This window comes from Polyodon spathula, chromosome 18, assembly GCF_017654505.1.
Source record: "Polyodon spathula isolate WHYD16114869_AA chromosome 18, ASM1765450v1, whole genome shotgun sequence".
Lineage (NCBI taxonomy): Eukaryota > Metazoa > Chordata > Actinopteri > Acipenseriformes > Polyodontidae > Polyodon > Polyodon spathula.
The window spans coordinates 18,822,195-18,837,289 of NC_054551.1; the positions used below are offsets into that span (position 1 = coordinate 18,822,195).

The window sequence follows — 15,095 nt, forward strand, 5'->3', positions numbered from 1 at the left end:
TGCTTGTGTTTGTCTTCATTTGTTTTAGAAGAACATTATGCAGAACATCATCTGTCACGGTTCACTTGCACGTGCAATTCTCAAGTTGTTACAACACAGTGTTTCCATTAAATGAATACCAGACAGGTTTGTCAGAAACATGCATCTCCCACTACGACTGTAAATACAAAACTAGCACTATCAGTATGTTGATGACCATGACATTTACCAACAGTCTAGAATAATCAATGACAATGAATTGCTTTATGAAAATTGAATAGACCTAGACGTAATTGGGTAAGCACATTATAGTGACTGATTTGCAATATGTGGAATAAGCTCTTGTGTTCTCAGGAGGACCAATGTACAGTGGCTCTCTAAAGTATTCACCCCCCTTGGACTTTTCCACATTTTATTGTGTTACAACATGGAATCAAAATGGATGGTTTTGGCCACTGATCAACACAATAGAAATCTACAAATTGTTCTAAATTAATTACAAATACTAAACAGAAAATAATTGATTGCATAAGTATTCACCCCCTTGAGTCAATATTTGGTAGAGGCACCTTTGGCAGCAATTACAGCCATGAGTCTATTTGGATGAGTCTCTACCAGCTTTGCATATCTGGACACTGCAATTTTTGCCCACTCTTAATTACAAAATTGCTCAAGCTCCATCAAGTTGGATGGGGACCTTTGGTGAACAGCAATTTTCAACTATTTCCACATATTCTCAATTGGATTAAGGTCCGGGCTTTGACCTTTTTGTTTTTAATCCACTCCAGTGTGGTTTTGGCTGTATGTTTGGGGAAAATGTCCTGCTGGAAGATGAATCTTCTCCCAAGTCCCAGGTCTCTTGCAGACTTCAGCAGGTTTTCCTCCAGGATTTCTCTGTACTTTGCTGTATCCATTTTGCCCTCTTCATGAGCTTTCCAGGCCCTGACGCAGAGAAGCATCCCCATAGCATGATGCTGCCACCACCATGCTTCACAGTATGGTGTTCTCAGGATGATGTGCGGTGTTAGACTTGCGCCAAACAGCACTTGGCGTTGAGGCCAAAAAGCTCTATTCATACCATAGAATCTTCTTCCACTTGGTCTCAGTCTCCCACATGCCTTCTGGAAAACTAGCCGAGATTTGATGCAAGTTTTTTTCAACAGTGGCTTTCTTTTTGCCACTCTCTCATAAAGGCCAGTTTTGTGAAGCACTGGGGCTATTGTTGCTGTATGCAGAGTGTCTCCCAGCTCAGCTGTGGAAGTCTAACTCCTTTAGAGTTGCCATAGGCCTCTTGGTGGCCTCCCTGACTAGTGCCCTTCTCTCCAGGATGTGATCTGGGGGATATTCAATATTTGATATTCTTATATCCTGTTCCTGATTGGTGCTTTTGAAGAACCTTATTCCGGATTTGCTTTGAATGTTCCTTCGTCTTCATGATGTAGTTTTTGTTAGAAAATGTAGTGGCCAACTGTGGGACCTCCCAGAGACAGGTGTATTTAACCTGAAATCATGTGAAACACCTTAATTGCACACAGGTGGACTCCATTCAACTAATTATGTGACTTCTAAAGACAATTGGTTGCACCAGAGCTTATTTAGGTGTGTCATAGCAAAGGGGGTGAATACTTATGCAATCAATTATTTTCTGTTGTATATTTGTAATTATTATTGAACAATTTGTGGATTTTATTTTTCACTTTGACATTAAGGACTTTTTAGTGTTGATCAGTGGCAAAAACTCTTAATTAAATCGATTCCATGTTGTAACAAAAAAAATGTGGAAAAGTCCAAGGGGGGTGAATGCTTTTGAAAGCCACTGTATACAGCCAATCTAGATATATGTCTGTCTATATTTCATCTGCATCAACTAAAGGAATGCCAGACGCACGACGAGTAGTAGATGCTCTGCTGCTTTCCTGTGAGCAGGCCATGGCGCCACATTTAGGATCATTGCACCAAAATGTATTTCTATAAAATAGATGTCTGCAGGCTGAATTCCTAGTGTGAAAATTATGTTTTGTTAACACCCTTTAATTCAGAAGGATTCAGGATTGTAGGCAGTAATACTGTTTAGGCTCCAAGGATATTTTTAGTGTGATCTGGTGAGCTTGCTTTCTGCATTGCACTTTTCAACATCCTTCCTTCTCATTACTCATCTTCCCAGCTCATAAGAAAATTAGACCACCGTTTCCTAGTATGTGACTGATCCCAATGATTCTGAACACCATGATTAGGTGACCCATTCTATAGTATCTCCTACCTGTGCTGCACTTAAGGTATTGGTTGGTTTTAACTTTGTCAACTCCTTTTAAGTTTATAAAAACTTCAATCAAGTCTCCCCTAATTCTTCTTTGTTCAATGGGCCACCATTCCTTGAGGACCATTCTACGCCAGGTTAAATGGGTATTAAGTCATGTGACTGCTTTAGGACCTGTATGCAAGTTTAACAAAATACAACAAGACTGCCGTAAAGACCTGTACTAGAGAGCTGAAATTGACAGTCCCACTCTTTTTTTTTTTTTTTATAACTACTGTGGTTTGAGCATTAAATAGAGGTTTCAAAGCATCTTCTAGACAATTAAAGCAACCCACAACAGTTTAATAAATATCATTGTTTAAATAACGAGTTCAAAGGTTTGTTAGTCTGTGTAAACGTTGCACACCACAAACTGTTTCAACCCCCTGGACTGCCAGCAGGACAGTGACCTCCCCACTGTGTTTGTCAGCCTGGGGCAGTGAGCTGTGTGGTCTCTGTCATAGTACCGAATCTCACGGCTGTGTTGTTTCTGCTCTATAGACGGAACTGAATAGAAAACAACAAGGTAAGACAAGATCTCAACTCTCTTTTTCCGTGTCTTTGAGGTGATTGGACCATACTCTCATCGGAAGTTTTTTATTAACATGGGTCTGGAGTAGCAATATTAGGTAAGGGAAGACCAACAGTAAGTGGTGACTAGGTTAAAAAAAAAATAATAATAATCCACTGTAAAACAGTAAAATTATGGATTATTTGACACCACCACTTTTGAGTTGTTTCTCAGTTAAAATATTTCTATATTCACTCAATTGCCACTGCCTAACATCACTGATAATATAACATTAAAGATTAATAGATTTATCATCTATTAATCAAGAACGAGAATTACAATAAAAGTTTAGAAATGCAGAATTGTCAATTCCAGTACTTTTTCTTTTCAGTTTTCAAAGTAATGACTACAGTGTATTTGACGACTGGCAAATCGGCAGTTTTGTAACTAATCCGCAAAGGTGAATTTTCATTAAACGTACATATCGATGTGAACACCATAGAACTTTCTCTTCCATTCTTTAATTTGTATTGTACATGTAATTACCCCCATGGCCACTAGGGGTACAAAGAGTAACTCAAGTCTATGGTTGTGATTTCAGCCATTACAATCACGTGGACTGATTGAAGCCCAAGTTGGACTAATGATACATAGCACTGCATTCGGGTTACTATCTCACCTGGAGAAAATCAGACATCTGACCAAATTCCTTGTTGAATTGGAGTCTTACCCACTTCTAAAATCCAATGGTGGCATCATAGAAAAGTTTTCCTGTTGGGTGCCAGTGAGAATGAAGGTTGCTACTGTATAAATATATGCTACTGTATTTTTTAATAACTGTTAATAACTTCCCTTATGCTAATGGAAGTATTAATAACAAATGTATAGAGCTGGAAAGTGTTATATTAGTGCATTGTGAATACAGTCCTGCATGAACAGCTCTAGATTTGGTAGCCTGTTACTGTTTTTAATCTGGGCAAATGTCTTCATCGCCTGTTATTCTGCCCTAAGCAACAGTTAGGTTTGTATATATATGAGAGAGAGATTATTTACTATTTAATGTATTCTTCTACTTTGAGCATGTCAATTTTCCTTATTTCAAATAATGAAACAATACCTGACTACCAAGACACTGCCAATTCATCAAATTTTCCAGTTGGCTCTCGACCTAATTCTGCCCAATTTTATAAAGTTGCTCCACAGTAAATATGGTGAGGAATTCAAACCTAACAGATGTCTAGCTCCCACAAGTCTTGCTTTTTCCATGGAAATGGGGAAGAATTTTCCAGGACATGGGATGCACTGTTCAGAAGTGAAGCCTGTAGCCATACTGGTTAATCATTCTTAAACACAAACACATTGTAAGTTGTGTGGAAGAGTAGCATTGTGGTCAACGCATGCGCCGGGAATAACAAACACAGGAGATTGCAGTTCAAAGAGCTTGGTAGCTCACTTTTATTTTAATTTACAAATTAAAGAGTGATACAAAAGAGAACCCAAGAAAAGGCTATATCTGTGCAGGGCAGCACACACAACTTGCTGCTCTCAGGCAATTGATTGACAATTTGTGCAATGGCCACATTGCACACGCTTTTGCAAGGATTGGCTTTTAACCCCCAAAGTTCAATTCAAATAAACAAGATAGCAGCAGCTTGCCACCACACTCGGTGTCGCTGGGGTGGATGTGCAGACGTCCTGACCTCTCACAGGGTGGGTGGGTATCAGCTTGTATCCTACACAGCACCCTAGTTTGATATGGATCCCACAATCTGCACCAGATGTCTTTGTATCTGAAAGAAATGATGCTGAGTGGACTTCGGCTTGTATTGTACAGCCCCAGTGTATATATAATGCATATCTATGTATATACCTTCTTGGATAACTTGGCTTCAGCTTCAACTGGTTTGATCTGACTTTGGCAAAGTAACAATCAACAGTGGAGTAAAACTAGACGACTGTAGCTCCAGACACAGGTGCAAACTGTTTTGGAAAATCTATGGTATTGCCACAGAATTAGAAAAATGTAAACAAGAAGAAGAAGAAGAAGAAGAAGAAGAAGAAGAAGAAGAAGAAGAAAAAGTCTGCTGTAGCATTAAGGTGAATTTTCATTAAACTAAGATATTAATGTGAACTACAGAATTGTATGCTGTAACACTTAAATTTGTAATGTTGTCTTGTTTTTAATGTAATTACACCTATTTGCCACTACGAGTGCAATGAGCAACTCAAGTCTAAGGTTGGGACTTCAGTCATTCCATGTGGCTAAGGACTGAAGTCAGAGGTGGTCTAATGATAATAAGGTGGCAAATTTAACAACACAAAATAGGATGTCTGATCAAAAACAATGTAAAACATCCAAAGTTCAGCCATATAGTAATAACAATAAAAAGTTAAGCAATTCGACTTCACCAAGACACAATAACAGAAACCTTTTTAATGGGAGGGCAGTCTTCATAGCTCATTAGTCTGGTTGCTCTTCACGGGTCTCTCTCCAAGGCAACAATGTCCTTTTTGGTAATGTGGGGACTAGAAATGAACAAAGTAGTCTCACCAGTGCATTATACAAAACCTCCTTTGTACTTTATATGTTTTACTGTATAGTCAAGAATTCTATCTAGTTGCTGACAGCCTGTTCTAGTTCTTTACCACCCGTTTGGTATTTAGATCCTACATGTGTGAGTCCTTTATGTATGGCAGACATGGTAAACACTTAACGTATTGTGTGCTTCCATTACAGAATGAGGCTATTAGCCATTTTGGCACTCTGCTTCTGTAGCACTCTTGCTGTAGAGGACATCTGCACAGCAAAACCCCGGGACCTCCATCTCACTCCCATGTGCATCTATCGCAGCCCGGAGATGAAACAGACAGAGAGTGACGAGGGGGAACTGGAAGAAGCCCCCCATGCTACCAACCCTCGTGTGTGGGAGCTCTCCAAGGCCAACAGCCGCTTTGCCCTGTCCTTCTACAAGTCCTTGGCTGACTCCAAGGCCAACAAAAGCAACATCTTCATGTCTCCTATCAGCATCTCCACTGCCTTCGCTATGACCAAGCTTGGGGCCTGTGACAAGACACTGGAAGAGATCATGCATGTAAGTGGGGCTGGGATTGCTTGGTCCAGTGTTCCATGTTACATAACCTGCGTGAAACCTCATGCTTTGAGATACACTGCCTAGTAAGGGTAGCGCCAAAAAATTCGACAGGCCGACTACAAAAGTGACGGTCGATCTCAGGAACTGTTGTCAACTAATCACACTCTTCCATTTCAGAGCAGCAGAAGCAACATAGTCATATTTTTGTGAGTGTACACCAGTAGCAAACTAGCAATGTCAATATTTTTATTGAATTCAGCTGTTTGAATTGAAACGGAAAGTAATTGTGAAGCGTTTAGTTTTAGATGAACAGAAGGGCAGTTATGGTTGCAATCTATTGCATATAAATCACATTTTAGAACATAAATAAATAGTTAAAATGTAAAGCTGTTTTAAAATATAGTGCATAATATAGTGCATAAACAGCAAATATTCTAGAACGTATTTCTGTTTTGGACACGACACTAAATGAGCAGACAATTTAAAAAGTATATTTCTAGAGTGGACTTTATCAGCAGTTTTAACAACACGCTGTGTATTCCAAAGGGAGCAACGTATTAGCTCTAGTTTGTTAGGGGAATCAGCAGACTGTTTTTCCTCATCGCGCTACAGTGGACCCTACTGGCCAGACACCAGTGAGCTCAAAGCAGACACCTGCAGGGCTGGCCTTTGTCCTTCACGGACAGCTACCTCGCCAACATTTACTGAAGAGCTTCTGGGTGTAGAGGTTAGGGCGTCCATTGACCTTCAGTCTTCTAAGCTGTTGTAGGGAATTGCTGTGGTGAGGGAGTGTTATCGGGCATTCTATGGTAAAATAATTGTGTATTCTAAATGATAAAAAATAATAATAATAAAAAAAAGGTGTGAATCACTCTCCTTCAGGTGTTCCACTTTGATACCATTAAAGAGAAGACATCCGACCAGGTCCACTTCTTCTTTGCCAAGCTGAACTGCAGACTCTATGAAAAAACCAACAAGTCGTCGGAGTTGATATCTGCCAACCGGCTCTTTGGGGACAAATCTCTGAACTTCAACCAGATCTACCAGGACATCAGCGAGTTGGTCTACAATGCCAAGCTCATGCCTCTCAACTTCAAAGTAAGTAACGGTTGATTGAATGTTCACAGTTGTAGCGTTCTGCACTCTAGCAGATAAAAAGCAGGCTTTGCTGAGTGTCCAGCTAGTAATCTGCTGTTATTTGACAATCACAGTCACAGAGGTTACCTCTGAATTTGAAGGAATGTCCAATATTGGAATACAGAAAATGTCCACAGCAGCTTCATTTTGCAGATGTTCCATAATGGGCATATAGCTACGGTATTGTCCATATTGACACTCTGCGGTGAGGAGAAAAATGTATGGAACTATTTTGTTGCCTAGAATTACTTTAAAGTTCACAGTATAGGAGCAATGGATGAATGGAGGAAGGACCTCCGGAGTTTAGGAGGAGAGGAGCGTGCTTGTGAGTTAGTAAAGAGATCAGGGTCCCCCCTTGGCTCACGGAGAGACGCCCTTGTGGAGGTGTGGACGGCGCAGTCCGGCCTCCAAAGCCGAGAAGCGAGAATCAGGGAAAAAAGAAAATAAGGATAGCAGGAGAAACGAAAATATCAGCGATGTCCTGAGGTCTCCCTGGGCCTGCTGAGAATCGCCCTTCTTGAGGGAGGTTGATGCAGTCAAGATTGAGTAGTGAGCTAGACTTCCTTTGTGGGGGATACTGAAATGCTGGCAGGAGAAAGAAAAATGTGAGGAGGCTAGGGGTCCAACTTGTTGGGTGCAGACAGACTGTAAACCGGTGTGTGTCAAGAGGGGTGCTGAGGAAGTCGAGGGAGGAGGTGGTGCGCAAATCTGGAAGGACTGGATCAGGGAGCTCAACAACGGGGAATAAAAGAAGCAGAATCTGCTGTATCTACTAAAGGCCATATCAGTAATGAAGAATGACTATGAGTCCCGTATGTTTTTATGTAGTACATCACAATTGACAGTAAAGACTGGGGAAGGGGTTGAAAGCTTTGAATGGACTCAGATCCTGGAGTTTCAATTATGTTGCAGTGTAGGAAGAATGCAGAGGAAGGGTCTATTTTTGAAGATGTAACAAGAGTGAAGAAGACCATTCTGCAGGAGTGACTGGAACAGGGGGAGCATGAGAAGAAGAGACAGAGGCTCCAACAGTAAATGTGAATAAGAATCCAAGCAGTGGGTCCCTGGGTGGCTCATCCAGTTAAAGCGCTGCCGCTGGGAGCGCAGGATGAGTCACACAGTTTCGACGCTGCCAGTTCGTGTCCCAGCTGTGCAAAAAGCCTGAACCTTGCTGGGAACTCCAAGGGAGGTATCACATTGGCTCTGACGCTCTCGGGGAGAGGGATGGGAAAATGGCAGGGATTGCTTCTTCTTTTCGTGCAACAGCGAACCCTACTGGTGCTACTAGGTAAGGATGGTGCAGAGGGGAAACAGTACGTAATAATAACGTTTTCTACCCGCCTACTTTATTTTATTTTGAGTACATCTTTGCATCCAACACCACACTATTTTTTAATCATAAACAAACAGGTTTAATCACTAACCCTACGATTCCCCAATTCTGCGTTCACAGAAATGATTACAGAATTCACAATTCTGCACAGACATTTGCAGAAATTGTCTCACACAGGAAACCGTTTGTTTATTATTATTATTTTTAAATCAGAAATGCAGGTATGTTGGTTTGCTGTAGTTTATTTTGGTGCCCGTACAGCACCCAATAGCTTCCATCTAAACTGCAGGATGACTCGTGCACACAGAATATAACTGCAAATGTTTGTGCTGGATAGTACCCCAAAACCTTCCATGAAGACGTGCCTCGTACCAGCCTCAGGGGGAAAAAAGTTAGGATAATTAAGACAATAGAGATACCTGTTGAAATGAGGGAGGATAGAATCTGAATTACTGGCACTGCACACCGGCAGCTACATTTATACAGGTGTATAACATCTGCAAATATAAACATGAAGGATAATGTCATTGTTCAAAAATAAATAAATAAATAAATAAAAACATTCTAACCTCTCCGGGGCCCTCTGAGTGCACGGGCCCCAGTGCATCTGCACCTGCTATTGCTCCACCACTGAGTATTTACAATCTAAGGGCAGTGATTCTTTACAACAGCCAATAGAAAGTGTAAACTAATTTTTCCTGTTTGTTTCTAGGAAAAGCCTGAATTATCCAGAAATATCATAAATGAGTGGGTTGCTAACAAAACCAAAAACCATATCCAAGATGTCATACCTGAGGGGGCCCTTGACGCCAACACAGCCCTTGTTCTAGTGAACACTATTTACTTCAAGGTGAGCTGTGAACTAAATTCACATTACATAATATAACTAGAAATGTGAAGTAACACAAAGCAATCATGGTAGCATTATTTAAGGGCAATGTCATATCAGGTCAGATGGTTTGTAAACATGGAAACAGAAATGTGAAAAAGATATGGCACTGAAATGGTTAATGTGCCATGGACACTATTAGTAACGAAAATTTATTGAGAACATTTATTGAGAGAATACAGCTGTGTGCTAACTATAAAGACGATCACGCTTGATCTAATCACAGAATAAATGTGTAATGAGTATGAAGCCAAAATCTCAAAATGTTTATCTTCTGCTGGAAACCAAAAAGCCACGCCAATTTAGCAGCAGTATTAGGTCACAGGTCAAAGTAAAGGGTATCATAGATAAGTTTCCAAAAGACTGGAAATTTGAAGACTTGCGCATAAATGGTTTATGAGATATTAACAGCTAATACAAGCTCCCTTTACAAGGATGCTCAGTTCAGTTCAATGATTTAAACCATCACACAAGAGCAATGGTACCCAAAATGTTATCCTTTTTCTAGGAATGATAGACAACTAGGGGTGGGGTATTTATTGCCCTTTTTAACCCCAGTCAGCTCCTTGTTAACTTTGTATTGTAGCATTTACTACCTCTGCAAAATGACTGGGCAGGATATTTGTTGTGCCTTTCACACACAAACACAGTTTCTTTAAGGGTGACTGTCCAAAGATGTATCACATTAAATGCTGTGCCTGTCTTATCAGTTACAATCCCGCATCCAGCACTGGGGGTGTTCTTACTAAAAATTATTGGAAAGGGAAGAATGATCTTTTCAGCAATGCCAAGAAGTTCAGTAAACAAGGGTCTGATTGAGGTTGAAAGGGCAATAAACATCCTCACTCAAGTCCTTCGTCAGTCCTAGTAAATCATCACATTTTGGGCATGAATGAAGTCTTTCTCAGTGTTTTAGTTGAAGAGTTATGACACCTGCATTTAAGGGTATTCCACAAAAGTTACTGAACTGTTTTCTGTCTTTCTCATTTCATTCCATAACAGGGTAATTGGAAGTCTAAGTTTGACAAGGAGAATGTCTTCAGTGGTGAATTTTACAGGTCAAAGACTGATCAGTGTACAGTGTCCATGATGTACCAGGAGGCCAAATTCCGCTACGGCCTGTTCCGAGAAGACAAGGTCAAGGTGTTGGAGCTGCCCTACAAGGAGGATGACATCACAATGGTACTGATCCGGCCCAACGATGGGGTGAACCTGGCAGAGGTGGAGAGCAGCCTGAACCTGAAGAAACTTGTCAAGTGGATGGACTCCATCAAGGAGACCACAGTGGCCGTGCAGGTACCACGATTCCGCATCACGGACAACTTCAGCCTGAAAGACAAGCTGCAGAGCATGGGCTTGAGGGACCTGTTTGACTCTAATAAATGCAGTTTACCAGGTGAGGAACTTCAATGGTTTTTAAATATATAAACACCACGAAAAATAGGTGTGTCCAACCTGGATTCTGGCTAAAAGAGCCGTGTTGACAACCAGAACATGTCAACACAAACTGAACAATATGTAAACTGTAACCCTCAACCCAAAAAGCTGACTGAATGGTAGCAAAAAAAGTAGATCAAATTAAGACAGTGAGTCAGTATTTTGAGTTACATGTTAGTTTTGTGCATTTTGCCTGTATTTTCTACCAATGATGACCCATGTTTCTTACTTTTAAACCCCTTAACAGTCTTAAATGGGATACTTCAGTTTATAGCATCTTTGTCTTTCCTCTGATCTTCAGAGGAAAGACAAAGCTCATGCCGTACCAGAATATAGTGCCCCATACCATAATGTAACCCCATAAGCACATCCATCACATAGACAAGACCATCACTTCTAAACACTGCGCTGTGGGATGATTTGCCTGACCCTACAAACTCTCAGTGATCACCAAATCATGGTTTTACATCACATATGTTTATACCTTAGAGCTGAACTTTTTGTGTTTTATTTTCCAAATCCCTACCTCCTTTTAAATGATAGTTAGTGTAGGTCAAGCTGTCTCTGCATTCTAATAAAGAGAAAATACTAAATAAAGACCTGGGTTAAGATAATTTTTTTCTTTGCTACAAATGAAGACTAAACTAGGCAAATGTAATTTGTCACCTCTGTGTCAAATAAAAATTAAGCTTAACAGAATCAGGCTCAGTCAAGATATATCAAGTGTTTTGTAATTAACAGCTTTTTCTAAGTTTAATTAGGAAACAAAATCGTCTCAGAATAAGTTTTGTGATCAAAAATAAAACCCCCAAACTTCCAGCCCTATTAAACCATAAATGCTTACGTGAATATACATATTTCATTGTGTTTTAAACACATGTCGTTGCACTAGTTATTTTGTGAAGGACTATATTAAAATAAGCAATATCTGTTATTGTAATGAGGCTCATGACGTCACTGCACTGAAGAAGGTCATTCTGTCAGTACAGAGCAGTGGAACCTGATGGAGATTTACAAGTACCGGCAGCCTATCAATGTTTTTAATTACTAGTGATTGTATAGCCTTACTAGTCACTAATTAATAAATACATTTAAAACAGATATATTGGTTACTTTATGGTTTTTCATGACATATCTTATTTATGCCACAAATGTTTCCATTTTCTATAAATAAGATATCAGTAAACATGCTGTTGCAACCCAAATTCTTTCAGGGTACTGTACAGTAATCCACTACTTCATACAAGGCAGTTGTATGGAGTAGGTGGTGTGGTACTTGTCCCTTCCGACAGTATAGAAAAATATCCTCATCTATGTAAAAATGGAAATCCAAATTTACTTCTTAAAATATTTCATATTTTGAGTATTTTATTGGCGTTTAGTAAAAAGTGTTTTAAATGACATGCAGTATGCTTTACATAGAATGTAGGCTTATTTCCAGTGCAGTATGTTGCAATGAAATAAATAAAGATCTGGGGCCAGTTTCACAGAGAACTGTAAGCACTACTGTAGCAAGCTGTCTTACATGTACATTTCTATTTGCGCAATTAACTCATGGTGGATGAGGAGGATTTCTAACGAGGGAAATGCTAAACACGTTCAATTCAATAACTTGCTTTCAAATATTTACCCACTGAAATAAAATATTTCAATTAATTGATCAAATTAAATATAATTGAAGTAGAGCAGTTTCCAAAAGATAATTGAGTGGTTAACAAGGACAAGGCTTAATCTACTTAGAATGCAGGATAATAATTAGGCTGCTGTATGTTGCAGTTACATATTTATGAAGAGTTTTTCAATGTATTTCAACTACTTTACTCATATTTAAATATTTTAAAATAATAATTGCTTTCCACAAACCATATTTAAATCATTTCAAATAATAGTTACTTTCTGCAGTCTGTATTGAATTATTTTCAATTATTTACAATTTGTATTGAATTATTTTCAAATTTTCACAAACTATATTAATAAGTATATTGATCCCAGGTCTGATATATTGCATGTTAAACCAGTATTGATCCACTCTCATTTTATGGTTATGTTGGATTCTTATTGCTCTTGAAGGCAATTTGAGAATAACTAGATTTGTGAATTTGTTTGATTTTTGCAGGTATGGTTGAAGGACAACAAAATGACCTTTACATTTCAGAAGCGTTTCACAAAGCCTTCTTAGAAGTAAGTGTACTTTCTTTGCTAGGTAAATGCCCCTCAATGATTCTAAATAACCCAAAACCAGTCTAATCTAGTTAATAGGCAGTTTGTAAGAAGTACCTTAAGAGATGTCATCTTGTTCAACTTGGGAGAGAGGACCAAATGTGAAATGGTTTCTGTTATATTAAGAGACACACAACATATTAACTTATAACACACAATATTAGCTTTTATAAACCATAAAAATGAGTTTCCTTTAGAACAGTGCTGTAGTTTTTTGCACAGAATGAGATATGTACACAAGATGATGGAATTTTGACAAGTGCTTGATTGTTTTCTGATATGCTATTTTTACAGGGTATGATTTAGACTGGAATTTAGAAAATCAGGCTTGTTTACAATAATTTTAGACTGGAATTTAGAAAATCAGACTTGTTTTCAATAATTTTGGCTATGGGCTATCTTGGCATGTTGTTGAGGGTGAATTATTGAGATCCTTTAAGACTCAACTTGACAAAGTTCTGATATCAGTCAGCTACTTGAAACGGGATGAGCTTAGATGAGCCAAATGACTTCCTTTCATCTGTAAATGTTCTAATGTTCTTATAAATGTGATTAGGACTGAAAATGTGTCTTTAAACTCTGGCAGCAACTATAGTGTAGTGCCTTCATTCCGACAACATAAAAACGCATGGCTTTATGGAACTAAAAATGACTTTAACCAAAACATTTTGACATTGCATTAATTAAAAGTAAGCAGTGAATTCAATGTGCTGTCCCCAGGTGAACGAGGAAGGCAGTGAGGCAGCAGCATCCACAGCAGTCATCGTCACAGGCCGCTCCATCAAGATGAACCGTGCGGTCTTTAACGCCAACAAGCCCTTCCTGCTGCTGATCCGTGAGGTGTCTATCAATACCATCATCTTCATAGGCAGGGTTGCGGATCCTTGCAACCCCAACGTGTAACGCCCACCTCCTCCTGAGGCCAGACCCCAGCCTCTATCTGCAACATCAGCGTGTAACGGATTACTGGAATCAAATTCTAGAACTCCTTGTTGTGAGTGTTTGTGTGTGTGTGTGTGTGTGTGTACCCCCGATACAGGAGATTAACAATACCTCCCCTAATCAATTCCTCAATGAAAAAAATAATACATTTTTAAACAGCTGTGATTTCCTGTATGACCAGAAGCGCAATAAAACAAAAATAAATATATTAAATGCTGTGTTCTGTTAACAACTGGACATAACATTATAAAAAATACCAAGGATGTTGTACCCTTTTGATTCTCTTTTCATTCCTGGGTTTTTGTATTAGTCACTGACCTTGCAAATTTTTTATATTTTGGAGTGGTGGGGAAAACAATTATCTCACCCCATGGTCATCCATATCTTAACACTCTCATCATGATATTCAGCAAAACTAAAAAGAAACTTAAAATTAGACAAAAAGATGCTTAGTCATTATGCATAGCATTACTAGAAAATGGATAACACCTTTAGCACTAGTTTGAGGGCTATGCTGAATAAGAGTTTTTTTATGTTTCTATTTTGCTTCTATTATATTTTAGCTTTTAAACATGTTTTTGTTTGTTTTTATTTTAACAAAATGTGTTTTCTCATTTTTAGCAATTTCAATTTGTTTTATAATAACCCTTTAGTTAGTAAACCCTCTTATCGCTGTGCCTGACAGTCATCTGCATTTTTTGTATCAGATGGCTTGTACCAGAGACACCACATTAGGATTTAAATGTTTCTGCGAGGTAGCCTCCAACAGAAACTGTTTAAAAAAAAAAAATAACCTGGAAACAAAATGAAAAGGAAACCTGACAGATTTTTACCATGGTCAAATGAAAACCGAATTCAACAAGGAAGATACAAACACTGCACAGAAAATAATTAAACTGTCATCGGAGAACCCCTGCAAATTTCTCAACTTCCCCCTGGCATGTCTGCAGGAAGATGGTGAGGAATATCAATCTAATTCTCCATAGAGCTTTTTGATCCTCATAGTCTCGCATTTTCCATTGAACGGCGTCAGAATTTCAACACACTGTTCAGCAGTAATCAGGGTTAATCTGTTTATTTTATTTTTTAGTAAATATCTCCTCACTGTGTTTAACCCTTTCAGTCCTGAATTATTTTTGTCGAGCTGAAGAATGCGAAACTAAGTTATACAATTTGAAAAGGAACTCCTCTACTGAGAACAGGACACAATAATGCTTTACGTATATTTTGGTAAATGGGACTACAAAAAAAAGGGTCTG

The 15,095-nt window shown here is 38.9% G+C and overlaps 1 protein-coding gene across 2 annotated transcripts; it reads left to right on the top strand.

The window, feature by feature from the left end:
• The first annotated feature begins 2,672 nt into the window (after positions 1-2,672).
• Positions 2,673-14,092, top strand: LOC121331033 (antithrombin-III-like). 2 transcript variants are annotated; one of them, XM_041278138.1, is made up of 7 exons: positions 2,673-2,801; positions 5,524-5,878; positions 6,761-6,976; positions 9,061-9,198; positions 10,240-10,633; positions 12,791-12,855; positions 13,615-14,092. In XM_041278138.1, the coding sequence occupies exons 2-7, from the start codon at positions 5,525-5,527 to the stop codon at positions 13,795-13,797; spliced, it is 1,350 nt and encodes a 449-aa protein (XP_041134072.1). In that variant the 5' UTR covers positions 2,673-2,801; position 5,524; the 3' UTR covers positions 13,798-14,092. The 2 variants fall into 2 exon arrangements, with proteins under 2 accessions (XP_041134072.1, XP_041134073.1); XM_041278139.1 differs by lacking the exon at positions 2,673-2,801 and adding an exon at positions 2,811-2,904.
• The last annotated feature ends 1,003 nt before the right edge of the window (positions 14,093-15,095 follow it).

Bases quoted from the DNA above. Each gene is read 5' to 3' on its own strand.
- LOC121331033 (XM_041278138.1), top strand. From the start codon at position 5,525: ATGAGGCTATTAGCCATTTTGGCACTCTGCTTCTGTAGCACTCTTGCT. The intron at 6,977-9,060 runs GTAAGTAACGGT...GTTTGTTTCTAG, and splicing joins TCATGCCTCTCAACTTCAAA to GAAAAGCCTGAATTATCCAG. The intron at 12,856-13,614 runs GTAAGTGTACTT...TGCTGTCCCCAG, and splicing joins TTCACAAAGCCTTCTTAGAA to GTGAACGAGGAAGGCAGTGA.